The sequence below is a fragment of the Fukomys damarensis genome, unplaced genomic scaffold, assembly GCF_012274545.1.
Source record: "Fukomys damarensis isolate Sample0158 unplaced genomic scaffold, DMR_v1.0_HiC HiC_scaffold_35, whole genome shotgun sequence".
Taxonomy (NCBI): Eukaryota; Metazoa; Chordata; class Mammalia; order Rodentia; family Bathyergidae; genus Fukomys; species Fukomys damarensis.
In genome coordinates, this window is record NW_022900947.1 from 38,130,120 (window position 1) to 38,156,612 (window position 26,493).

The 26,493-nt window shown below is 35.7% G+C and overlaps 1 protein-coding gene across 5 annotated transcripts in view; it reads right to left on the bottom strand.

The window, feature by feature from the left end:
• Positions 1–26,493, bottom strand: part of Fryl (FRY like transcription coactivator) — a 176,745-nt gene that overhangs the window by 99,474 nt on the left and 50,778 nt on the right. For all 5 annotated transcript variants that reach the window (XM_033758803.1, XM_033758801.1, XM_033758800.1 and 2 more), the window contains exons 3-11: positions 21,727–21,780; positions 19,039–19,178; positions 17,932–18,028; positions 9,554–9,633; positions 8,210–8,290; positions 6,365–6,533; positions 5,996–6,088; positions 3,082–3,180; positions 1,490–1,591 (exon numbers count right to left, since the gene is read on the bottom strand). In XM_033758803.1, the coding sequence (XP_033614694.1) occupies positions 1,490–1,591; positions 3,082–3,180; positions 5,996–6,088; positions 6,365–6,533; positions 8,210–8,290; positions 9,554–9,633; positions 17,932–18,028; positions 19,039–19,178; positions 21,727–21,780 (915 nt within the window). The remainder of the gene's footprint in view (positions 1–1,489; positions 1,592–3,081; positions 3,181–5,995; positions 6,089–6,364; positions 6,534–8,209; positions 8,291–9,553; positions 9,634–17,931; positions 18,029–19,038; positions 19,179–21,726; positions 21,781–26,493) is intronic.

The following is a 26,493-nucleotide window of genomic DNA, read 5'->3' on the forward strand; positions in this document are numbered from 1 at the left end:
TATATATATATATATATGCATATATATTAAAAAAATTTCAACAAGCAACAGAAAGGTATGAATTGTCATGAAACAAGCAACCTTCCAGAAACACTTAAATGCACATCTTAACATATTTTATTGAAAGTATGGGGGAAAAAAAATCATACTACCCAGAAAATGACCCATTCCCTTTTTGTACCTGTATCTGTATGAATTATCAAAATAAGGACAGAAACAAGTATAATGTAATCAATTAAATTTCTTTCCTGGTTGCAAGACATAAAAAATCTAGTCAGCCTGATTTGGTCCTGGGAATTTTCATAAATAAAGCATAGAGGCAGTATCAATTTTCATGCAAATATGAATAATATCAATGTATATCTAAGAGGAAAATAGACAAAAATGTTTTTCAAAGACTTACAGATGCCATATATCTTACTGAGAAATCAAAGTAGTTTTGAAAATGATATATAAAGTAATGAAAAAGATACACAGGATAACAACCATTGGATCAGTCCTGAAATATGATAAAGCAGTCCTGTTTCTCATAACACCACAAGGAAACAGAGCCAGAGAAAGGTCATTTAATTTATCTGTGACTCAGTTTCACTTCTGTCAAACTATAAGGTTTCAGTCTCAAATCTAACTGAGAGGAATAACAGGAAAGGAACTGTCCTGTCTGCAATGTCTCTGTAAATTATAAGCAGTCAAATAGAGCCATCTAACTATATCAAAGGAGTATTCACGTGGGACATTCACATGACATGCGGATGAGGAACGTCCCCTTCTTCTGTGTCAGACACTGGTTCCTATCCAAAGGAGAAAAGAGCATCCTGCCAGCGAGCAACCCCTTCTTCTGTCAGACACTGGTTCCTATCCAAAGGAGAAAAGAGCATCCTGCCAGCGAGCATCCTGAGAAGAAAATCATCTTACCTCTCACAGTTTTGGTACCAACGCTAAGAAACAATGACTATGGATGTGCCCAGGCATTAGCAACATGTACCCCTTAATTCAAGACAGAATTGTTTCAGGAGCTTTTACTTCGGTGTGGAACCAGTCACACACTTTATTTAGTTTGGCACAATTAAACTGAACACGCTTTTAGTGGTATTTTCTTATCAAAGCATTTTTCACATTTTCAGACTTGAGCCACATTACTGATTTTCCTCAAAAGACAAAACAGATACATGACAGGCCTTGTGAAATTAATAATCTGTAACTCTGTTTTTATAATTCTTAAAATTTTATTAATAAATATTGCTAGATCTAAAATAACATAATCAATGATCCTTGAAAATATATACATTGCATTAAAACAAACTAAAATTTCACTAGGTTTATTAATTTCTGTCCCTGATTCCTTAAGAAATAAAGTCAAAATATGAAAAAGAATATGGTATTCTTGAAATAGATCAACAGCTAAGAAAAATTTTATTATACACTGTTCAATGTATATTTCTAAATTAATATATAATACCCACAAGGCAGAAATGTAATCACATCTTACCTTTAAATGTGACAAACAGTTCTGCAGGAAAATATGCCAGTTATTTAAAAAAAACTGTTTCTGACTGACACATAAAAGGCATGTAATTAATGGATATAAAGCCTGTAGGAGACATGGAAAAAGAAAGAATTAACTCATTTGATTAAAAAAAGCACTGGACTTGCAAATAACTGTTTCATTTATTCTCATAAACAAAGAAACTAGAAAACTTTTAATGCTGTTTTCCTGTTTCTAATCAGAAATATAATCTCATAGGATAATATAACAAAGAATGGTGAAGGGTACATTTTCTACAAAACGCCTCCTTGGCTATAATCTCCCTGAGGTAGAAATGCTCTTATTTATCCCTGGCCCATTTCGTTCCTCCTCTAGTATAATGGCTATGAACACAAGCCTTACGATCGCAGGACAGAATGGCTTCAAGGGTCTGCTTCCTACTTGCCACATGTGTGGCTTCAGCAGTACATTAAGTGCTCCAGGCCCAAGTCTCCAAACATTTAAAGTGGGAGATGGAAATTGCAAATATAAGACAAAAAAAATGCAAAGTGCTAAGCTCAATACCTGGCATAACCAACACTTATTATATATCAAATATCAGATGCCCAGTCAGGCCTCGTGGTGTATGCCTATAATCTCAGCACTCAGGAGGCTGAGGCAGGAGGACTGTCATAAATTTGAGACCAGCCTGGGCTACATGGTTAGTTTGAGATCAGCCTGAACTATACAGCAAGACCCTCTCTCAAAAACAAACAACAAAAATTTCAAATATTAGATGCCCAACTATTCCAATTTTCTCTAAAAGTAACAAGAAATCAAAGAAATGCCTTTAATCTCTGCACAAAAGAGATGTAATCAGAGAATAGTTCCTAAAATATCTAACACTTTGGAATATAATTTATTATAATGTAAAATAAAGGAATTTATTAATGTAATATACCACATTCACTCTTTCCCATATAATACAAAATTTAAATCAACTGTCAAAAGAGATAAATATCAAATAGCCTGAGCAGATGGGAAACCATTAAAATTTGGAGCTCCTACTCTCCTTTGCTTTGTAAATTAAAAAGTGGGGAGGGGGGAAGAGGGATAGTTAAAATGTTTACAAAACTTTAAGTTCCCTCGGAACTTTTGCCAGTGGAGGAAAATAAAAAAGAACTTAAAAAACAAAACAAAAACCAGGTAAATATCTAGAAGGAATTCTGAATAATCTCTTATATACAGAGGTAATAAAATAAAATCAAGAATATAAAGTTTAAAATAGAGCAGGAGAAAATACATAAGTAAAATCTGCCCTTGTACTATACTTGGGGGATTTTACAATTGTCTTAAATCTCCCCTAAAGTCCCAAATTAATTACTAAAACTCCCAATGAAAACAATGTAGGGTGTGATGGCACACGCCTGTAATCCCAGCACTCGGGAGGCTGAGGCAGGAGGATCTCTGTGAGTTGAGACCAGCCTGGGCTACATAGTGAGGTCCAGGTCAGTCTCAACTACATACTGAGACCCTGTCTCAAAAAACAAAAACCAACAACAACAACAACAACAAAAAAAGCAAAACACTGTAAAGATCTGAATATTTCTCAATACCAGTGAATGCTTCTTTCTGGAGCTCAGTTCAAAAGTAGTTTGATAAAGCATCTCCACAAAATTTTTCAAACAGGGAACATTCACTTCATTTTTAACAGCCTAGGTAAAGACAACACAAACAGAAAAGAAAATGGTTACACATATTAAACTTTAGAAGATTACAAGAACTTTCTATAGGGTTTGAAATAAGTTAATAATTCACTGAGATCTGAATTGAAGCTTTATAATGTACCACATGGCCAACGGTTAAACAAATAAGATAAACCTGGTCCTGGCCCTGTGTGATCAAACGGATACCGGTGAGCAAACAAGTGGAGAGCCCGCAAGCTATCCGGGCTCTTGGAGCTGAAGAAGGGACCCTGCAGAGAATCTCCATAAAGGAGTAGCACTGATGCTGAAGCCCGCCAAGTCTTCACCTATCATTCGTCAGGCTCCTTCCTACTTAACCCTCTGCACTTACCTGTCACACCCTGTCTCTGCTGTGAGACCCGGCACATCAGCTTCCTTGCTGTCCTGGAACACGTCAAAGCCACAGTCTTGCCTCAGAACATCCACATATGTTCCTTCCATATGAGATACTCTACCCTCAGACACAGCAATTCTTTCTCAGTCATTCCTTTAGTTTTTGCTCAACTGGTGCCACCTTTTTAGAGATGGTGGTCTTTCCAATCACACTCTATTTAACATTTCAATTCCCCCACACTTCTGGCAATCTTTACCCTTTCCCCCATCCTGTTTACAGATTTGCAGCCTGACATACCATGTATTAAGTCAGAAGTAAGTTCTCCAATAGTAGACAGTCCTATCTTGTTTGTTGTAGTTCCTATGCATGGATGCAGCTGACACAGAGAGCACTCAATATACGTGATGAGAGAATATTACACATATGATAAACAGAAGCCAACCAGCTGAAGAGCGGGGCTGCGGTTATTAGAGAGGCAAAGTGCTTCAGGCAGGAGGTGCCCTGTACAGAGGCCAGGGGTTATAGATTGAATTATATCCCCACAACTTTGTACGCTGAAGTCCTAACTCCAAGTACCTCAGAATGTGACCTTATTTAGGGAAAGGTCACTGCAGATCACATTAGTCAAAACAGGATGAGGGGTCTTTAATCTAACATGACGCACACACATGGAGAACACCATGTGACAATGATGGTAGACACCAGGATGCTGCTTCTACGAGCCAAGGAAGGCCACCAAGAAGCCAGGCAAGAGGCATGGAGCAGATTCTTTCCCACAGCCCTCAGAAAGGACCAACCTTCTGCCCCGAGACTTCAGACTGCTAGCTGCCATCACTGTGAAACAATGTTTTGTTGTTCAGTGACCCAGGTTGTGCAACGGAAATATGGCAGCCCTAGCACACTGATAAACATGGACACAAAAGCAAACACAGTATAAAAGAATTAGAGGGCCAAGCATTTAGCCCTGTGGTTCTGCTGCCTGCCTCACAAGTGCAAGGTCCTGAGTTCAATCCCCAGTACCAAAAACAAATAAATAAATGAATAATTAAATAAATAAAAGAATTAGGCAGCCCGGTGAGAATGGACCACTGTGAAGAGGGTTTCTTTCTACAGGTACCTCCTTTTGATGAATTTCCTGAAAAGCTAAAACTTAATGTAGTGAGATACCTGCCCTTCCACCAAAAAGAAAAAAAAAAAAAGATTCTCAGGCTGCAAGGGAAGCACAAAACAACTCCAGATGAGCAAGTGATAATTTAAGCCATTTCTAGGAAAAGAAAAGGAAGACGATTTGCTAATGATAGCCAGGTAGAAATGAGCCAGGTAAACAGGCTTTACAAATCAACAGCCTGTCTGCTCTCCAGAATAGGAGGCATATTTACACAGCTAAAAACTGGCACAGAAGGGGGAGTAGGCCCTCTCGATCCACTTGGAAACTTTAATTCATCACTTTTGTTTTTCCTCATTAAAAAAAAAAAATCAAATATTTAACTCTTAGCAAATATTCAAGACAGGTTTTTAAAAATCATGCCAACCATTCTGATGCTAATTTTAAATGAATTTTTCTTAAAAATTTTGTCCGCCTTTTCTAAATATGCTCCAAGAACAGTGAAAAATAGAATTCTATGAATCAATTCAGTAAAGATACAAGCCACAAGTCAGTGAACTCAAAGTTTTAAAATGAAAGCCAAGAAAAGGCATGCTGGCACACATCTGTAATTCCAACACTCTAGGAAGCAGAGGCAGGAAGATCTCAAGACCAATTTGGAAAACTCAGTGAGACTCTGTCTCAAAATAAAAACAAAAAGAAGGGGCCAGGGATTTAGCTCAGTGGTTCCGCCACCTGCCTTACAAATGCAAGGATCCGAGTTCGATTCCCAGTACACACCCCCCAAAAAAAAGTGAAAACAAAAATAAAAAGAGGTGGGGATGTAGCACAGTGTGAAGGGCTAGATTCACTCCCATGCACCAAAAAAAAAAAAAAAAAAAAGAGAGGAAAAAAAAAATAGAAATCCAAAATGGATAAACTGCTCAAAAGGAAAATGTTTTTTGAAATTTTAAGTAGAATAAAATCTGAATATTAGAATGTAAGTTATTTCTATTTCTAGCCAAGATTACAGTAAAGGGAGCTGGATTTATCTGACCACCAAATAAAATGTATGAAACGATATGCAAATCACTGCACATCAACAAAACAAAGTTTCGTATTCCCCCCACCCCAACCCCAAAAGGAACAAATGAGGTGAATCTTCTGATGGTTCCTGCTTACTGCCTGGCAAGTTTTCATGTAAGAAATCAAAGTAGGGCTGGCAATGTAGTTCAGAGGTGCCATGCCTGCCTTGTAAGCACAAGGTCCTAAGTTCAATACCCGGTACTAAAAATCAAAATATAACATTGTATGGTTCCTATACAACATATGAATGGTATAAAATATATGTATACAAATATACTTACAGCAGCTACAGGGATAAGAATCTCCACAAATAAACCAGCAAGAGCATGCTTTATATCTTTATCTTTTACTTCTAAGAAATACTGAGCACACTCCTTGAAGAGAAAAAAAGATTAACAAAAGAGGAAAAGGTTAAAGAATTTGTAGTAGCACCATAATTTTGTGAACACTATTTTACCAAAAAACTAAAGTCAAGACACCCTCAAGTCAAAAATGAAAAGTAATTCCAAGCTTGTGAGAATTTAACACTCGGAATAAGAAATAATGATGTCATTTACTGTGTACATTTTGTTTCTTCTAAAGAGTTATTAAGAACAAGAATAATCACTTTTGGGCTAAATCTAATTACTACCACAGAGAAGGTATATTACCTGCATAAACTGAAAAGATGCTTCAAAATCTTCTACTGGATACATTTTCACCCGGAAAAATTTCATTCCCATTATTAAACTGATTACACTTTGTACCACATGTGGGCTTTGTTCCTTTTGTCGCAATTCTTTTAATTCTGTCACAAACTTCTTCCTTACAGCCTGAAACCTTTAATATATGTGGAGATATAATTTGATGTGAATTAAAAAACACTAATTTCCTACCTGATCTTTAAGGTGAAGTCAAAGTATGTATTGCCCAAATATCACTTCTTTTCTCTGCTCTCATCAAAATGACCAGAAAAGCACACAGAAGGAAGTAAAATGGTTATATTAAATTTGTTGTTGGTTCACTTTAAAATTAAAGAGTTCATGGAGGAGAAATAATTGGATTTATTTATTTCTCAATGTAATGAATATGGCATCATTACTGTTTCTTCACCAGTACTCATAATAAAATAAGGTTAAGTAATTTGTTCCTAAAACATCTCTATGTAAGTAAGAGATTATCTCCAGACTTTAAGATTACTTTTTTAAGTCTGTATTGAGTTACACAGAGAATAAGTTGGGGACTATATATTTGTTTAAGAGATAAACCAATCAATAGTACTAATTATCTCTTAAAATGAGTATCTCATTTCCCTGCTGAAAAACTGAAGTGGGTGGGGTAAAGGTCTCACAATGAGAAAAAGCTCCACAAACAAGAGGCTTTTCATATGTGAACCTAATTCTGGATCTAAATCATCACAGTTTTGAAGACTGGATAAGTATTTCTTTGCTTACATTTGAAAACATATCTAATAGGTTCAGTGCTCAATAAATAACCCTTCTATTAATATAAAACAATGAAAAAAATTTTTGTTAATATTAGTTAGGGAAACAATTGCCTGAAAGTTAACAATAACTCCAAGTAAGGCATGCTTCCAATGGCTACCAATTTAGTGAGGGGAAACAGAAAAATCACATATTAACAAAACTGAGACAGATGTTAGGAAGTATGACTTAACTACTTTGATGTGAATCCTGGAGAACATAATACCATTCTACCTGCAATTACTCCTTAGCATTTTAAAAAGGAAATATTTAGAAAATGGATAAAGATCTTTCCATTGAAATAATATTAGAATTCAAGGGGTTTTTCTTACTAAATTTCTAAAAAAGTTACTAGATACTACAATCAAGGAAAACTTATGACAACATTCAAATACACCCCCTATCTGCCCTCCATCACAATCCAAACTCTTCCAGATGTAGCAACTATAAGGTGTGAAAGATACTTTACTGTCTAATAAAACTTAATGAATATAACTCCTAACGAGTAATTATTTCAATGGAGCAATCCTAGTCTTTTCTTCTCTTTTCTCTTCCCCTTTCCCTTTCTCTGCTGTTCCTAGTCAATACTGTTTAATATTGAAACAAGTAAGATGGTTAGAAGATACTGCACTGCAAACTCAGAAATAAAAGCACTTACCTGAGAAGTAATAAAACTAAGTATTAGTTCTATAAGGAGTTCAAAAAATAAGATTTAAAAAAACCACTTCTCAGAGAGTTATTAAAAATAGGGAGTAAGGCATTGTCCTGACTACTCTTGGCAACTTCTGATTTACTTGATTCAAACATCTATGGAAAACCTCAAATAATTTAAAACAAGTTGTGCATCTGAGGAATGGACACTCAGAGGAGCCTCTGGGGAACACAGCAGTGAGTAACAAAAGGTGGAGTGGGCTTTATGATAACCCGGTGGCAAAACAGTGTGTCTACAACTATAGGTGTCTTCTGTACCAGTTAGTACTGAAGCATTCCAAAGCACAAAGCAAAGCAAACTCAGTCACTTATGAAACTTACTTTGATTGGGCAAGAACTCCTATTACCTCTGCATATAAATCTGCAATGATATGCACATTCCCAGTGTTGGTTCCTGAATATCTAAGATAAAAGAACAAACAAAACATTGAGTGTTTCTACAAATGTTCTTCCTTAATAAATTAAAAAGTCCTTGGTCCAGAGTTTGAGCCCCGGTGCCAAAAGAAATAAATAAATTTTAAAAATTTAAAAAATAAAATAAAAAGTTCTTATCAGATTATTGGATAATTTTTCTGAATATTCATTTACAGGATAAACCCATGAATTTTCTTCTCTCTAAGTTTCAATTTGCCATGAATTTCAACCTGCTGGTTCTTGTAAATAAGAATTATTTTTGCAAACTCTTCCCTACAAACCTTTTGTATAGATTCAAAAGAAATGGGGAGATAATTGTTTAGAACTCTAAAAATAAATGATCAATAAGAATTCAAATTATGTTTAGATAGTCTCCATATGGACTATGGAGAAAATCGTACTACAGGGATACTTGCATACCAATGTTTATAGAAGCACAATTTATAATAGCTAAAGAAACAGTCTACATGCCCATCAACAGATGAATTCTGGAAATGTGGTATTTATACAAAACATGGTATTATTTTGCCATAAAGAAAGATAAACCTGAGACATTCATAAATAGATACACCTTGAGACCACAATCAATATTCAGCGAAGTAAGTCAGACTCACAAGCTTAAGTATCACATGGTTTTTCTTACATGAGAAACTTAAAAATATATATACAAATAAATAGCAAAATGGAAGAATAATAGAGACCGGGGATTTGGCTTAGTGCTTCTGCTGCCTGCCTTGCAAGTACAAGGCCCTGAGTTCCATCCCTGGTACCACAAAACAAACAACAAACAAAAAAAGACAAATAGGAAGTAGAGAGATCTTTTTCAAATGGATGGGGGAACAAGAGATGGAGGGAGGAAGAGGGAGAAAAAGGGAGAAGGAATTAGAATTGAAGAAAAAAAATGAAAATAGAGCTTTTGGAAATAGGAAGGGGACCAATTGTTGGAAGGAGCACAGAGGGAGGAGAGTGATATGAGAAAAACTAAAAAAAAAAAAGAGGTAGAGAGAGAATTAAGATGTGTTACATGCCAGGGATTTAGCTCAGTGGCACTGCGCCTGCCTTGCAAATGCAAGATCCTAAGTTTGATTCCCATTACCCCCCCCAAAAAATGTTATTATGTACATGTACCAATTCTCCACAATATATGTAACCATAATGTACTACAAAAAAGCATGTACTAATAAAAATAAATAAAAAATATTGAGAAGAAAATAAAGTACAGCAACAATTCCAAGTTAGCATGTTACTTACCCTTCCTTATGTTTAAAGTGCTTAAAAGCTAAGTTTAAAACTTCATGAACTAAGGGGTCAGGTACAGGATGAACAGGAATCTAAAATTAAAAAAAAAAAAATATATATATATCAATCATGTAAGCAAGAATTTACTAATTAAGAATTTTATAAATATTCACATCACTTCAACTAATTAAATCAATTATCAACTTATTCCTAAAATAATACACATAAAAGATACTAATTTCTTAGTAATAAAGAGAATGAAAATATATATAATATCATTTTATACCTATTCAATTGGAAAATTTAAGTCTGCCAATACCCAATAATAGAGGAAATGTAAATGAATGAGTTCGGGTATACACTACTAGTGGGAATGTGAAGCGATTCTCACACAGTACTCAGTCTTGCAATGGACCATTATACTACCCTACAGAATGCTATTTTGGGATATAGATTATGTTGAGCTGAAGACAGCTACAAAATGGCCAGTTTAAGAAAAGCTTTCTCTCTTTCTGCCTGAAGGCACTGTGTGGATTTTACGTTGGAGGAGTCCACCTGAACCAGACATGAAAGTCTTCTCCAGAATCAGCAGAAAGACACTGACGAATATGACTGGAGCCAGTAGGGAGATGTGTCAGTACAAGAGTATGGCTTCATCTTGGCTCCATGGCTCTGTATGTGTTGTTGAGGAGGAACATACGTGTAAGAGGAGGACTATGAAGAGCATTCACCTCACATTTCCCAGAAACAGCCTATGCTAAAGGCCCACAGCCAGACTCCTGGATGAAGAAAATGCACTATGTGGGAGGAGATCCCCGTGCTACTTGTTAACAAAACAGAACAGGGAGTAGTTGAAGAGGCAGCCAAGATCCTGTTCCAACTTCCTAAGTCTCAGAGAACTTATCAAAGTACCCTGATGGTCCAGGAAAGAAATGAATTGTACTCATCAGTTTATAGAAGCTGAGCTTCTAAAATCTTGCACTGGTAATAGGTCAAAATCTGAATTCATTCTACATAGTAAAGTTCAGGAATTTAGAGATTCTGGAAGAAGAGACTTACTTAGTTCCTGGCTATTACTCAGGGCTAAAACTGCAAAATTTTAACCCAGAATTTCTCTAGCAATTAGGAACACTTAACAAGGAATTTCATGACTGATCTGCATAATTACAAGAAACTTTATCATTCTTTTTTTTTTCCGAGTGCTGGGGCTAGAATCCAGGGTGTTATAAGCACTCTACTATTGAGCTACATCCTCAACTTACAGGCAAATAGTTTTCATCATTAATACAGTATAATAATCATTTATCATATTTTATTGATGTGGAAATTCCAGATTATCAGCTGGCCAATGAAGTAAAGATATGCCAACCTTTCACTTGTCATCCTGCATGCCTCTCTTTGGGATAACACTATCCATCTTGCATTAAGAGGAAAAAATATAATTCCCCAAGTGTTCCCTTAAGAGTTCCACCAACTCATCCAAATTATCATAAGTAAATTAACATTAAGCTTTTATAGAATAAAATTTTCTTCATTATAATGAAACTTCTATAATGATAATATAGACACCCTATGGATTTTGGATTATCCTAATCCAACCAAAGCTTCTCTTTTTTACTCACTATGTAAACCTGAATACATTTCTGCTTTCTCTAGATTAGAACCCTACACTCTTTAGCCCAGAGTGACAAAGCAAATTCCAGTGTATTACAATGGGAAACTGGTTCTGTCCTCTCACTGTTTCCACCTCCTGGGAATGCAGGGTAGATGAAGTGACTAGAGAATGTCATGATGGGTAAGTCAGGAAAGAGGAAGGGTAGGAAACCCACCTTGAGGTAGCAGGAAGGGAGTGGACTAACCCTTGTATTCAGTGAGCCTGATATTCCCTGACTGGGCAAACAAAACAGGCTCCAAGGTAATAGAATTACTAGAATCACCCATCCTGTCCTATAAACTTAATTCAGCCACATTATTACCACACAGATACTGAAAACAGCAGTGGCTGGGGATATAGTTCAGTGGTGCAGCACACTTACCTAGTATGTGCAAGATCCTGAGCTCTATCCCCAGTACCACAATTTGAAGAAATTTTGCTTTATAAAATGTCCTAACATGTAAAAATTCTATTACCCCTTTATATGTTACGAACACTAATTCTCTTTCTTGGTCTGGGGTATATAGCTCAGTGGTATAGTGCTAAGCTAGCATGTAGAAGGCCATAGGTTCATTCCCCAGCATCACACACACACACACACACACACACACACACACACACACACACACACACACACACACACAAAACAGTGAAACAAAGCAGGATTCTACATCTCCCACTGTGAAGCCATACGGAGCCAGAGAGTGGAATGCATTTGAATGGAACAGCCTGACTTCTGGAAGTTCTGCCAGAACTCATGGTGCTGATCACATAAACTACACTAGGTATTTCAGTGACTTTGAAATAATGTAACTCTGGGACGGGGATTTAGCTCAGTGGTTCTACTGCCTGCCTCTCACAAGTGCAAGGACCCGAGTTTGATCCCTGGTACCAAAAACAAAAAAAATTTTTTTGCAAACAAAAAAATAATGTAACTCTTCATTTAAAGTAATTTCATTTTTAGCACCTCACTGTATTGTTGTGGTTTTACTGTATTAATTTCCCCACAGGAATGTTTGGTATGCTCTAAGAAAGAGCTTGGTAAACACAAGGCAACCCAAACCTACAGTTTCTCTCAAGTATTCTACATTTGTACTAGTTACGCCTGATGTCTAACTGACACCCAGGGACAACCATATGCACTTTACCAATACCACCATCAACCCGTTTTCATGTCTATGTGCCAGTAACTATTTACATTTTATATTTATTATTTATACTACTTTCAATAGCCTAGGTAGATATTTGTTCTCAGTTTTAAGATAAGGAAGATGAAAATGTACTTAAGAAATAAAACAGGAAAGAAAACTTGATTTTATCATATTATAGCTAGCAAAGAATGAGGGTAACAGAACTTTTAAAAATTATGACTAAATTTTTGAAAGGAAAAATGCACAGCATCTAAGAATTATACTTAAAGAATGAACATTGTAAGAGTGCCCAGATATTCTTGAAGTCCCCATTTCTCCCCTTATTTTCAGATTTAGAGCTTTACTGATGTTAGGATTTTGTAATGTATGCTACATGGAAGAGGATATTAAATATAATGTGTAATGGTTACACAAAGACTAAAGGTTTGTAATAGTTAATCCTTTGGAGACGAGAGGCACATGGGGGGAGATGGGAGACAAGAGAGGCAGAAGGGGAAGCAATAAGGTCCCCAGGGTGAATGTATTTAATATATATAATAAACATATACTAACAAAAGAGGGAGGGAAAAACACCTAAGTTCACTCATCATCCCCAAAATTTCAGTTTGGCTACGAATGCATCCACTTTATCTGCTGACTTGAACACAGTTGTCATTCTCCCCTGAAGTTATAGAGTTTGTTTAGCAGGTTGAATATGTCTCACAAATAATCAAGTTTTGCAACCCATCCTGAGTCACTGAAATGTGTTGCTAGTGATGACTGTTTTCTAAAAGAAATCCCCAGAGCAGCAATCATAATCCAGCTGATGTACTTATAGAAAGCTCACCTCACTATTGTACATAAAGTAAGTGTTAGCTCTGCCTCCATCTGTGGTGTTAGCAGGCAACAAAGTGCACATATCCTTGTACATATCCTCCTGAGATATACAATGCACCAAGATAAGCACTGTTGCTTTGCTATACATACCATGGTGACATTAATCCTAACAACTGTGCCTCAATATCCTCTATATTTCATCAATCTATCTAGTTACGGTGATAGCTGACAGAGGAATGTGAGCCAACTACCTTCTGAAGTGCAGCCTCTCCTAATAAAAGTCCACCTTTAGCAACACGTAGGATCAACTCTTCACCAAATAATAAAGGGATTCTTAGCTTTAGCAATGCTGCAGTTAATGACTAAGAATGACACTCTCAGTTCAGACATATTTGATGAAGCAGTGAACTTCAATAATTGCTTCTGCTCTTTGTGTTCACATTTTTTCTTTTGAAAAACTCAAAGCGTTTATACCTTTTAACTCAGGGTGCTTGGTGTCCATGTATTAAAGCAGTTTCAAAGGTTTCACGGCTTCAGTGGGCAGCAGGTCACCACATATTATACAAAGCAGGTTTGGAGAATGTGAATCATCTCCTGAGCTGTGACCAATATCCCCCACCCCCACTGTCTCCTTCCCAGGGGCTGGGGCTCAAGGTAGTGTTGGGGACAGGAGACCAACGCCATCTAGGTGCTGCTGGGTTGTTCCAAGCAGGACATTCTCATCCTGAGTGTTGGGGACAGAGCCAGGATAGGGATATAGAGCACAGCATAAGGGAGGGAAACAGGGATAATCAAGAATACAGAAATAATCACCAAGCTCCACACCCACCACTGGACTCTTCCCAAACTGATTTATAGAATCTCTCCTCTTATTTTCAAAGTAAAATTTCAAACTCCACTTCCAAAAGGAGAAAAAAAATCTCATTTCAGTTCAAAGAGAAAAAGTTCTACTTGCATACAGTAATATTTTCATCTTCAGCATCAGGAATTTTTCACATTTCTGACTGTGTGATTTCAGAAGTAGCTCTAATTTCATAGTAGAGAATACTCAAGGTTTTTTTCCAAGGCAGATTCCTGCCACCACCTCCCAAAACTTAATGTTCTTATCCTATCATGAAACAGCAACAAAATCAGGTCAAAATAAGGATACTGGGAGTCAGCAAGTTTCATTTATTAGCTGAATGACTAGGTCTTAACACAATGAAGAACAAAAATTCACACCTCAGCAGAATGCCAAATACCTGCCCTGCCCCCTTCACAGGCTTATGGGGCTGCTTACCAGCCTCTAAATGTTAATGCTGATTCTAAGAATGCTGAGGATCTATTCCACAAAAATAGATAACATCACCTCCAATCTGTCACAGTAATACTGGTTAAACTAAGCCAAGACCTTGAAACAGCTCAAAAACTATGATTCCCATCCTCTTGTTTGTGTCAAAGAACAAATGTCTAAAACACAAAAAGGAAATTGCTTCAAAGTTTCTAAATGTCATATTGCTGTTTAAACACTTTATTATGCACTCTGAATTCAGTGCTACCAACAAAATATAATTTGCAGTCATTACCCTATTCACGACTTTTTTGAAAAAAAAGTTTTCTATCATCTTGAGTAAATTTTGTTAACATAGTGTCCCACAATATTTAATTTCATTCATTCATTCATTCTTTTATATGTTGCAGTAACAGGGATTTAACCCAGGACCTGGAACATGCTATGGAAACATTTGATCAATAAGCTATACCCTCAATCTCTAATTTCATTGTTTTAAATTGGTAAATTTTTTTTCTACTTGCTATTGTTAGAATTTTAAGTTACTAGCCATTTCCACCTAATTTTTTTCTCTCTCATTTTACTAGCAAGAATACTGTTTATTGGGGATAGGGATTTAGCTCAATGGTTCTGCCACCTGCCGTGCAAGTGTGCAAGTTCCCAAGTTCAAACCTTGGTACCAAAAAAAAAAAAAAAATTGCTGTGGGAGAAAACATAGGAATCAAAAAAACGAAATACTTCATAATGTTCAACAAATCACTACAACCAAGAGTACTTTATTTGTAAAATGGAGACGATGGATAACATTTATTGGACATTTTTCATGTAAAAGGCATTAACATTTAATTCTCATGAGTCTACAAAAATGATAAATAATATGACTATCCTTTGTTATAGAGAAAGAAAAGCTAGTAGGTAATAACTTGTCCAATGTCACACAGCCAACAGGAGACAGCTGAGATATTAATCCTTCCATGGCCATCTTCCTGGGTTCATAATAATGCTTGAGTGGCACAAAGGAGACAAAGTCCTTTATACACAATGACAAGGTCTCAAAATGTAGATTTTTTTTTTCGGTCCTGGGGATCAAACTCTGGACCTGGAGCTTGTGAGGCAGATGCAGTGCTAATGAGCTAAATCCCCAGTCCTCAAAATGTAGATACTACTAAAGACATAAGTTTTTTAAGGAACAAGCAATTTATAATATATGAGGTCAAGAATAACCTACAAGAAATAGCTACTCATTCATACTGAAACATCATTGTATCACTACATCAATATCCTGGTCCATCTCATCAAAATAAAATTGAACCACATTTTAATATAGGTATACAATGCAGGACAAAAGTAAAAGTCCTATTAAATTCAAGATATATTACACTGATTATTCCCTGGGTCTATTAAACCCTATGTCATTCTGAGAGAAGAAAATTGGGTTAGTTTGTCATGATAGTTCAGAAAACTCTATTGATTTTTACTTCATTTTCTGTAGTTTTATTTAGTTTTAGAAAAGCTAAAAAAGACTTGCCTTTTACTGGGGGAAAACCTCTATGTAGGACTTTACATAAAATATATCTATGTTTTTTTCACTGATGTGTAGTATGAAGGTAATAGTAAAACAGACGAAAGGATAAGTGGAAAGGGCACTGTTGGTTGAAACACTTTGGTAACAGAACCAAAGACAAAGATTAGTTATTAGAGTCACTGCATTAGTATTTCATATTTCAAGCCCATGCAAACATGAAAAAAGAACCTACTAAAAAAAGTTCTTTAGTTTACAGATCCTGATATCTTCTACCAGAACTATTTGGATTGTGGAGCGAGGAGGAGGAGGAAAAAAGAGAAGCAGAAGGAGGAGGAAGAAGAGGGCCAGGGAGGGGAGATGATAAGGGGGAGAATGGGAAAGTAAAGGAAAACACCTCCACAGTTTGCCTGTGAGGTAAACTCTAAAGCCAGTATAATTAGGGATGACTTCCTGATGATAAGAGATGGACCACAAGAAATTATCATGGGAAACAAAGGAGAAAAAGCTTTGTAGGATTGGATCATGGAGGGGCCTGATGTCTGCGTGGGAAGTCTGGAATTCCTTAAGCTGAAAAAGAAATTCTGTATTACTTAACTAAGCCAAAAAATGCAATTGATCACTAACAAAAACACTCAAGTGTCCTACATATAGCACAGAAGAAAGAGATGCCAGGTATCAAGTATGGAGTGGCAGACAAGGCTGCTCATGGTCAATGGACACTTCTGATCCCCAGCTCCTCCCGCCCAGTTACTTCGGCTTCGGGATGTTAGCATCTCAGGTAAACTGAGTCACCAGAATAAAATTGGGGTTGTCAGTAAAACTCCCAGAGGTAATTTGTTTCCTGCCTCTACTAAAAACCTTTAGGAAATATACAAATAAAGTGATTTTAATCTCTAAGTTAATCTTTTTACATCTTTACTTTTATTTGGAGATTTCAGAGGTACCAAATAACTGTCCCATACATTATAAAAATAAAAGCAAAATGTACATGTTTATATAATTCAAATAGTATTCATTAGCTTTTATATTTTGTATGTTATTTACAGTCATATATCCAATTCTACATAACAAAAACAAAACTACCTATGTCATATACAAAATACACTTTTTTGGGCTAGGGATTTAGCTCAGTGGTTCCACTGCCTGCCTCACAAGTGCAAGGTCATTAGTTCGATCCCCGGTACCAAAACAAACAAACAAACAAAAATACACTTCTTTTTTTTTTTAGTAACAACTTTTTCAAATCTGTAAAATGTTCCTGTTCCCTTGAAAAATGTATAACTTTTTAAATACTAAAAAGTTTAAAATACATACACAAACACAAACACACACCCACGCTCACATGTATTTGCATGTGTCCTTATATTGATTCTGAATAGTAAAGATACATGAGATGTTATCTAATATACTTATCTCTTAACTATTGAACTCAGATGTAACCTCACAAGCGCAGAGCCTGAAACAATGCCAGCCCCACAGGAGACATTCTAATATTTGTGGAATGAAGAAATATAACTCATTAATTATCTGAGGCGTGTTCATTTGTCTGAAAACACTTGACAATTCAGTCTTGCTTCTATCAAATCACGCCCATTCCTCAACTATAACTGCACAATTACTCATGTTGGAATGCACGCTTCAAGCTTAAGAAAATTAAGTGGAAGTAAAAGGGACTGACATAGCTGAATGACAGGCAGTGTATTTACAGCTAAAAGCCCATACTTAACACAATTTCCATTTAGTTCCATTTTGCAAACAAGATTTCATACCTTGGATGGCATAGAAAGTAAAAAGAATGGGGAGTATAGATAGGCACGAGGCAGGAAAGCCTCAGGCAAGACATATAATTCGGTTGTAGGGATTTACTTTGTGTGGGCCGTAATTTTAGATAAAACATCCTAAAGAAGATGTGACATGAACGCATAGCGGGCAAAGAATAAGAAATACAGATTTTGCAGATATGAAAAAGCTTACCTGCTTTAGAACTTCAACTAAAACTAAACAAAAAATGAAATCTACTGCTAAGTCCCGCCTTTCCAGAAGATAATCTCTTTCACGTTGCTGTTCATCCCTGAAACAAGAACTCCAAATTAGTACTGCAAACATGTAACAATAATAAATAAAAATTGGGAAAAAATGACTCTGAGTTTTAAAATGGCTATTGATTACTAGTTCATGTTGCTTACTGCATTCCTACCAAGAACAGTGAGCTACAAGATTGTGAATAGGAGTTTTTATTTTTGGTACTGGGGATTGAACTCGGACCCTTACACTTGCAAGGCAGTCAGTGGCACCATGGAGCCAAATCCCTAGCCTGTGAATAGGAGTTTTTAAATAACCCACTATGTATAACATATTCTTTCCTTTCATAATTTGGATATTTTCCTTTTATAATTTGGATATTTCATTATTATAAATCAAACCTAATCTAGAATAATTAGAAAGAGGAAGAAAAGTACTTTAAATTTCATTGAGAAAATAGCACTGCTTCCAATTTAATTCATTTTTTATCATGAATTGAAAAAGTATAACTTTTTACAGTAAAAATATAGTACAATGTTACTTTCTCACAAATCTAAGTTGAAAATTCAAAGGGCATCTCTCAAAGTCCAATAACAAACCATGAGTAATCACCTGAAACACACTGGATATCCTATGTAATCCAAGATCACCCCAAGAAATTTGAAGGCAGAAAAGACAAGTTCCAGGAGTTGAGCCCCAGAGAGTGTCAACAGCATCACAAGAGTGTTTGATTCCTCTTTCCTTGAATCTTTTTCCAAACTTCCAGAACCTAAAGCCCTCACTAAACTGAAACAACATTCTTGATATTAATTTTCATATAACTACTCCCAGTGATAGGTACTGCAGAGTGGCATCTAGTTTAATTGGTACCTTCTCTAGATTTGTAGTTTAAGTGTATCCTTTCCTGTTTCCATACTTCTACCTTCGTACAAAAAGTAATTCATGCTCTTTGCTGAGAAACCAAACAATGTCAACCTTCAGGTGATGACACTGTATCACTCCTTCCACTCAGGTGCTGAGGTTCCAGGTAAAATAACAGAGAACAGACAGGACACTCACCCCTTTGACTTTGTGCTAGATCGAGGCCTGTACTCGTAAGATTCATCTTCGGTTCCATTCTGGCGTCTGTACCAGTCAAACAAGGTGCGAAGTAAGGAAGGTAGACAGTGCTCTGCTACTGAGCTCATAGAGCTTATCAACTGAAACACAAGAGATAAGCAGAAAATTAAACACATCCAATGCACCATGCATAGCTCTTATCAGCAATCATTTGGAAATGAATAAACTTAATATGAAATAAATTTATTTTCAAATGAAAATAAGAGATAAGTGGTTAGGCAAGTAACAAAATGAAATTTCACCCACTATTCTTTTGGGGGGGGCAGGGCTGGTGGGTAGCAAGGATTGAACTCAGGCCTTTTTTGCTTGCGAGGCAGGCAGCAGAAGCACTGAGCGAAATTCCCGGCCCTCACCCACTATTAACTATCCAAATCCATTCAGTTCTGCAAAGTGGCTTTCAGCCCTTCTCCCACCTGCACATGGCATCGTATCTATAAAAATATGCCCTCTACTAACAGCCCTATTTATATATACATACATCTAAGAGAAATGTTAGGAAAAACACATGCAAACTGTATCTTACTTCCTGCTCCTGCCAACTCCTCTGTGCTTTTATGAAGAGGAGATTCTAAAATGTTGCTACATACATGAAGACATGTAGGAACAAAGACTACATTATAGTAGAACTTGTGGAAAGGCTCCAATTTACTGACAGAATAATTTCAATAACTGATATCTACAAATGTACACATTAGAAACATGTTAGAAACAAGCTTTTAAAGCTTAGAACATACAAATGGACAGAATAAAGATAAATGTAGTAGGGCTGGCATGACGGCAGAGTATATGCTTAACATGTACAAGGCCCCAGTTCCACCAAAAACAAAAGGAACAGCAACAAAAAAGAACAAGTTAATGTAGCATGATGAGCTACTGTTACTAGATCTCAGGCATTTTTGCAACTATCTGAATTCCATATGAACATCACAAAGTCATAAACCCAAGTGCCTAGACTAGCCCCCGTTAGCAAACTCTGTGTCACTCTGTCTCAAATGTTCTAAGAAAATTTTTTTCTCTTCATAAAAATTTCTGTATTTGATTCAACCCATTTGTTCACAGAATTAGAATTTAAAATCAGCAAGTTGTCAAACATTTAATTTGTTGACCTGGAGGTTGTGGGGAGAGTCAATGTCTCTTTCAGTTCCGTGACAATAAAAAGTCTGTTAATGAGGAAAAATTGAAATCTGTACAAAGCTAACATTCTATTTTTCTGGTGTTTATGATCTTTTTTCTTTTTTCTGGTACTGGGAATCAAACTCAGGACCTTGTGCTTATCAGGCAGGTACAGCCCCACTGAGCTACATCCCCAGCCCCTGGTATTTTATATTCTGGATTTAACTTCAAATTATACTTCATCTGGGAAAATATAAAAAAATGCAATAGTTTATTTGATTTTGAAGTATATTCTCTTTTTCATTATTTGAATTCTCCTTTAATTCTTTTATTATAAATTGCTATAATTTGACAGGTAAACTAAAGAAAAAAAGATTCTAATTGCAGTTAGCCTTTTTACAAAAAATTACATTTTATTAACTATGAATAGCATCCTTCAAAGGAAATTCCATTTAATATTTAAAGATGGAACAATGAAACATCATCTGCTACTACAAATATATTCTAAACAATTTTTACATCACAAATAGATTTTTACTGTGAAGAAAAAAGCAAGCTATCAGACATGATCATTTTTAGTTTTTATTAAGCACTTCCAAAGGAAACAAATGGAAATTTTCCATAAAATGTTGTTTAATCAGATAAAAAAAATCCTGATTATACTCATATATTGATTAGCGAAGTCAATTCAAAATCTAAATAACTTTTGAAGTGGTATAAAATTTGTTCCTATTTGTAGTTTCTCTTAGATTAGTGGCTACTCACTAAGTATATGCATCCAAGAGCTGTCACACAGGGAACTTATTATAAATACAGGTGTTGTAAACGGATGACTCTTGGTGATTCTGACTCAACATAGGATTGGAAGCCAGGAACACAGTATTTTTGGGAGTCTCCATCAAGTATTCTAATCAGTGTTCTTTAATCAATTTTACTATTAGGAAGATTAACTTCTATTTCTTAAAAACTTTATTTGAACTGGCTCAGAAATACTAGAGAGCAAAGAAAGCTAATCTAGGTTATTATTACAAATAATCAACATATAATAAAATAATTATGATAAACTAGCACTTGAACCAACAAGAGAAAGAATTAACACAAGAGTAATATCATATGAGTTTTTAAATACTGGTACTCCTCACAAAAGGATAAAATAAATGTTAAAAGATAAAGTATTATGTAAAAACTACAGGAATGGTTTCACAAGAAAACAGTTTGGTACATAACTGGAAACATTCTGAGAAAAATTTTAAATGGTACATTAAAGAGACTAATAAAAATTAAAGTTCTAAAATACTAAATGAACTGAAATAAGTTCATAGTTCACTCTATATACTAACTCCCCATGATGAATATAATCATGTACTGCAAACCCATAATAATACAAATGAAAAAATTTTTGAAAGGATATACAGGATAACTAGACAAAATAAAAGAATTTCTTAATATTGGACTTAATCATTAGGGCAAAAATTTTCCTGTCAGGAAAATGCATTCCACCCCAAATTGACATACCTGGTCAAACTGAAGATCTTCACCCCTCTGAAGAGATCTGGACAATAGCTTCTCCTACAATTAAAAAAAATAAATAAATAAAAATAAATAAATAGAAAATATTGGATATCTTCTATGTGATAAACAGTTTAGATTTTGCAAGTTGGTTGTGCTCTTGCTTAGTTTATAATTATGTTGTTTTTTTTAAAAAAGCTAAGCCTCCAGTGAGGTCACACAGTAGAATTTAACCCCTCACAGCCACTCTGTCCCCTCTGGAGCGCCAGAGATTGAACTCAAGTCCTCAAACATGCTAGGTACAGGCTATGTAGCTGAGTGACCTCACTCTCTTCATCACTGCAAATATGATATCATATATGCGTATTAGCTATTACATTAATTTTGCAAAAATAAACCTTACCTTATTTGCAAATACTATTGTTCTTCTGCTTAAATGATTTATTCTCACTTTTGATCTTTTTCTAATTTGATGGTTTTCCAATTAATCGAAAGATGAAGTGAAATTTGTTTAGTTGCCTACACCTATTTTTGTTATGAATGCCATTTTTAATAATATTCATTTTATGTATTTAGAATTACGTCATTGGTATATAAAAACCCTGATAGGAAATCCACAAAAAGTTGTTTTTTATATCTGTTGTAGTTCATTTTTAAAAGTTTACAACTTAAAAAAAAAGTTCACAACTTAAAATAGAAGAATGCATTACCTAAGTATGTTAACCAGTTATTAGTAAAAAGTATGTATTATAATGTTTGTCCCTTAGAGAGAAGTCTATGATAGTTGTATCTGTATTTTATGTATTGTATGGTTCAAAAGGCAAAGAAATGTTATTTTCTCTTCCATTTATCCTGATTCATTTCCACTGCATATGATTTTTATCGCAAGGTTGTTTTGTATGTTTGTTTTTGGAGATAGGGTCTTGCTATACAGTTCAGGCTAGCTTTGAATTCACTATGTAGCCCAGTCTGACCTTGAACTCATGGCGATTCTCCTGCCTCAATCTCCCCAGTGCTGGGATTACAGGTATGCACCACTATGCCCAGCAGTCCCAAGGATGTTTTTAAAGAATTGGGCACTTTTACTTGTTGGGGATATGTTGAGAAAGGCAACGAGGCCCTGCCTTCCCTGAATAAGAGGAAAGACAGGAACTGGGAGTGTAGCTCAGGGCAGAGCAATTCACTAGTGCAAAGAAATGGATTTAATCCCCAGAACAGGCATTATCCAATGAATCATACCAATATATAATTATTATAAAGTGAGTTAAGTCTTGTGAAGAAAAGATATGACATGTTCTGAGAGCACCAGTATGAAAACTTATCTAGGTAAGGCTATTTTCTGGGTGTCACCTGACCTAATGTTACAGAATTAATTGTAGGTGCACATGTGACATACTTCCAACAGATACTGGCATTTCAATCAGAAGACAAGGGAAAAGCACCCTTTCTTACTCCAGTGGAGGGGCACTAGCCAATCAGCTGGTGGCCATTAAATTTAGAAATATATTTATGTATGGGACTGGGGATTTAGCACAGCGGTTCGGTGGCCTGCCTTGCAAGCGCAAGGACCAGAGTTCAATCCCCGGTACAAAAAAACAAAAAAATTATGTATCTTCTCTATCCAGTAAAGTTCAAATTTTCTTCTCATTCCTCCACCACATGTACTGGGTATTAAACATAGGGTCTCACTCATGCTAGGCAATCACTACAGAGCTCTATCTTCACAGAGCTACATCTTCACCCCTTTTTACTTTTTTATTTTGAGACAGGTTTTCACTAAATTTTCCAGGTTAACCTCAAAGTTAAGATCCTCCTGCATCAGCCTCCTGAGTAGCTGGAATTACAGGTACATGCCATGGTGTCCAGCCCCTTCTCTTATTTATTACTAATCTTTACCAAAACAAAATTACAAATGTATCTACCATGGAAATATATAAATTCCCACTCTGTTAGAGAATCGTGCTTTTAAGGAGTTCATATGGGTCAGGAAAATACCTGAGTTAACACTTTAATTTCCTAATTAAGTTTTGGCTCATCCCACATGGGACTTTCATAGGCTAAGCTTGCAGAACAAGTCCTTTATCCACAACTATACCTCATTCATAGGCAACATGATGTGATGGGGGGTGGCATGCTGAGGACTGAACCCAGGACCTCGCACATGTTTGGCAAGTGCTGTACCACGGAGCTACTACATCCCCAGCTTCTTAGAAAGTCCTGTAGAAGAACTGTGTCCAAAACTATCTAACAGTTTGAAAAATACTGAGCTTTAAAAGAGACTTTATGACCTTAATGTGAAGTGTCTAATTAGGAGGTTGGGGGATACTGTAAGCAGTTTCTTCCCAACTTATCTGATGCCCCCTCTGCACTATAAATATTAAGTCTCAAGATTTTTAATGGGCAGACACAACAACAAAAAAGAAGAGTAACAGTTTCAGAAACACATTACTGCCTTATATTTCAAATAATTATTTCTCAAAAAACCCATACTTTCACAAAAATTTCTCAGTATTTGATATCCACACAGGGATTATCCTGAAGCAGGAAGTGAGGATGGAGCTATTTTTTCCTTAACAGGAACTCAGAAACGGTTTTCTAATGTAAAATGATGTGCACATTTATCACCAATATAAGAAATAAAATAAATGTATGGCATTAAATAAAACTTGTACATCAAGTAAGTATTAAGCCTTCAGTTTGATTACAGGGTAGATGAAAGTGCCCTCATCAACACTCAGGAGCACACACAGCAACCCCTCTTACCATGGGGGATGGGGGATAGGGTCCCAGGTAGATTCCCAATACCACAGATGGCACCAAGTACACTATATCTTTTTCCTATGCCTCCATAAATACCTAGCATAAAGTTTAATTTATATAACAAGAACAGTGAGGCATTAACCACAGCAATAATAATAAATAAACTAAAACAGAAATAATACTATGTACTGTAACAACAGTTCTATAAAACTTATAAATTCTTTATTCCTGGAATTTTTCATTTAATGTTTTGGGTTCATGGTTGACCTGAGGTAACTAAAACTATGGAAAAGAATAGACTCCTCTATTTTAACTTATGATTATTTTAGTAAGAAAAGCCATTCAAAAATTGTTTATATTCTATTGAAACTGTATCACAAAAGACAGTCATCTACAATCACATATACATGAATGCTAAGACTTATGTACAATAATGCCTAAGTGGCATTTTCAAAAATATTATCACCAAACATAAGCACAAAACTACCAAAAGCTGGTAAAAAAAAAAAAATTAAATACATAAAAATAAACGGAATTTTCATGTACTGAAATCGTAATCAACTGGTAGGAAAAATGAGAGAAATTTACATGTGCTGATATAGAATAATTTGCAATTTACATTATTAAATTATCTAGGTAAAAAATAATATATCTTTCTTTCATTTGTGTTTTTTAAAAAAGAATGCAAGGGCCAGGGATTTAGCTGAGTGGTGCTGCCTCCTGCCTCGCAAGCACAAACAAGGACCTGAGCTCAATCTTTGGTACCAAGATAGATAGATAGATAGATAGATAGATAGATAGATAGATAGATAGAAAAATAAAATAAAATCTAAAAAGAATGCAAGTGTCACAGAGATAAATAGGAATTAAAAATGGGAGACTACAAACTGTTGATATTAATTATCTTGATCCATCACATGTTTTTATTATACAACCTTCACACTTATTTCTGCTTTTCATAATGATTATTTTCATAATATAAAAAATTAATCAAGAGTCTAAGGCTCATAATCCTTTATATACTAATTTGATTCTACAACTAGTATGTGTACAGACTACTAACAACATGCAGCTTCTGGAATAGGAAAGAGAATCTACTGAAAAAGATTTCACAGCATGATAACAGTGATACTGAAATATATCAATACTTTACATTAAAGATGGCAGGGTAAACATACACATAGCCAACATTATCTCCTAAATCCCCACTAAGTCAAACAGCAAAATAACTTTATAGGAGCTCAATCTAAAAGGACAAAGAAAATGGGAGGAGTGACAGAAGAATATAACTGACTTCACTCACTATGCAATGATGACCTGTAAGTAGGCAAGAGGGAAAGTCAGAGGTTTGTCCATGCATCCAATCATCATTCATTCATCCAAGTTACTTACTAAGTGCACAGTATGCCAGGCACTATTCTAGGCTCTGGAGACACAGCCCTGAGCAAAACCGAAAACAATACTTGTCCTTGCAGAGCTAACAATAACGAGAAAGCAATGGGAATATTTGCTATGTTAAATAGGTGGAATGGGGATTAAGATTTTAGATGACCAGAGATGACAGTAGAAACTAACATTTGAAGATGACTATAGGGAAGTGGTGATCTTGCCACACAGAGAGGAGGAAAGATAACTCAGTCAATGCTTTGGGATTCTCAAAAGACTCATGGATGGGAGAACCTGGGCACTCTGAAAAGACAGCTGAAGTAAGGATTAAAAATAATAGGCCTGGTTAAAAGGTTGTTCTAAAAAGATTGTGCAAGACTGAGCCTCTTCGTTTAATTCTCCACAATCACCTGTTTAGCAAGGAGATAGTCCATCCCTGTACCTTGCCCACAGAGAAAAGGGAAAACTAGATAGAGACTGGTTAGGAGAAGCAACAGTTGTAGATGAGGTAAAGACAGGGAAGTAAAAACTTATATACCAATTATCAAAAACCCCAGTAATCTCCTGCCTCTGGTTGTGCCCTACGTTAACAGCCATGCCTAAAAAAAAAAAAAAAAAAAAAAAAAC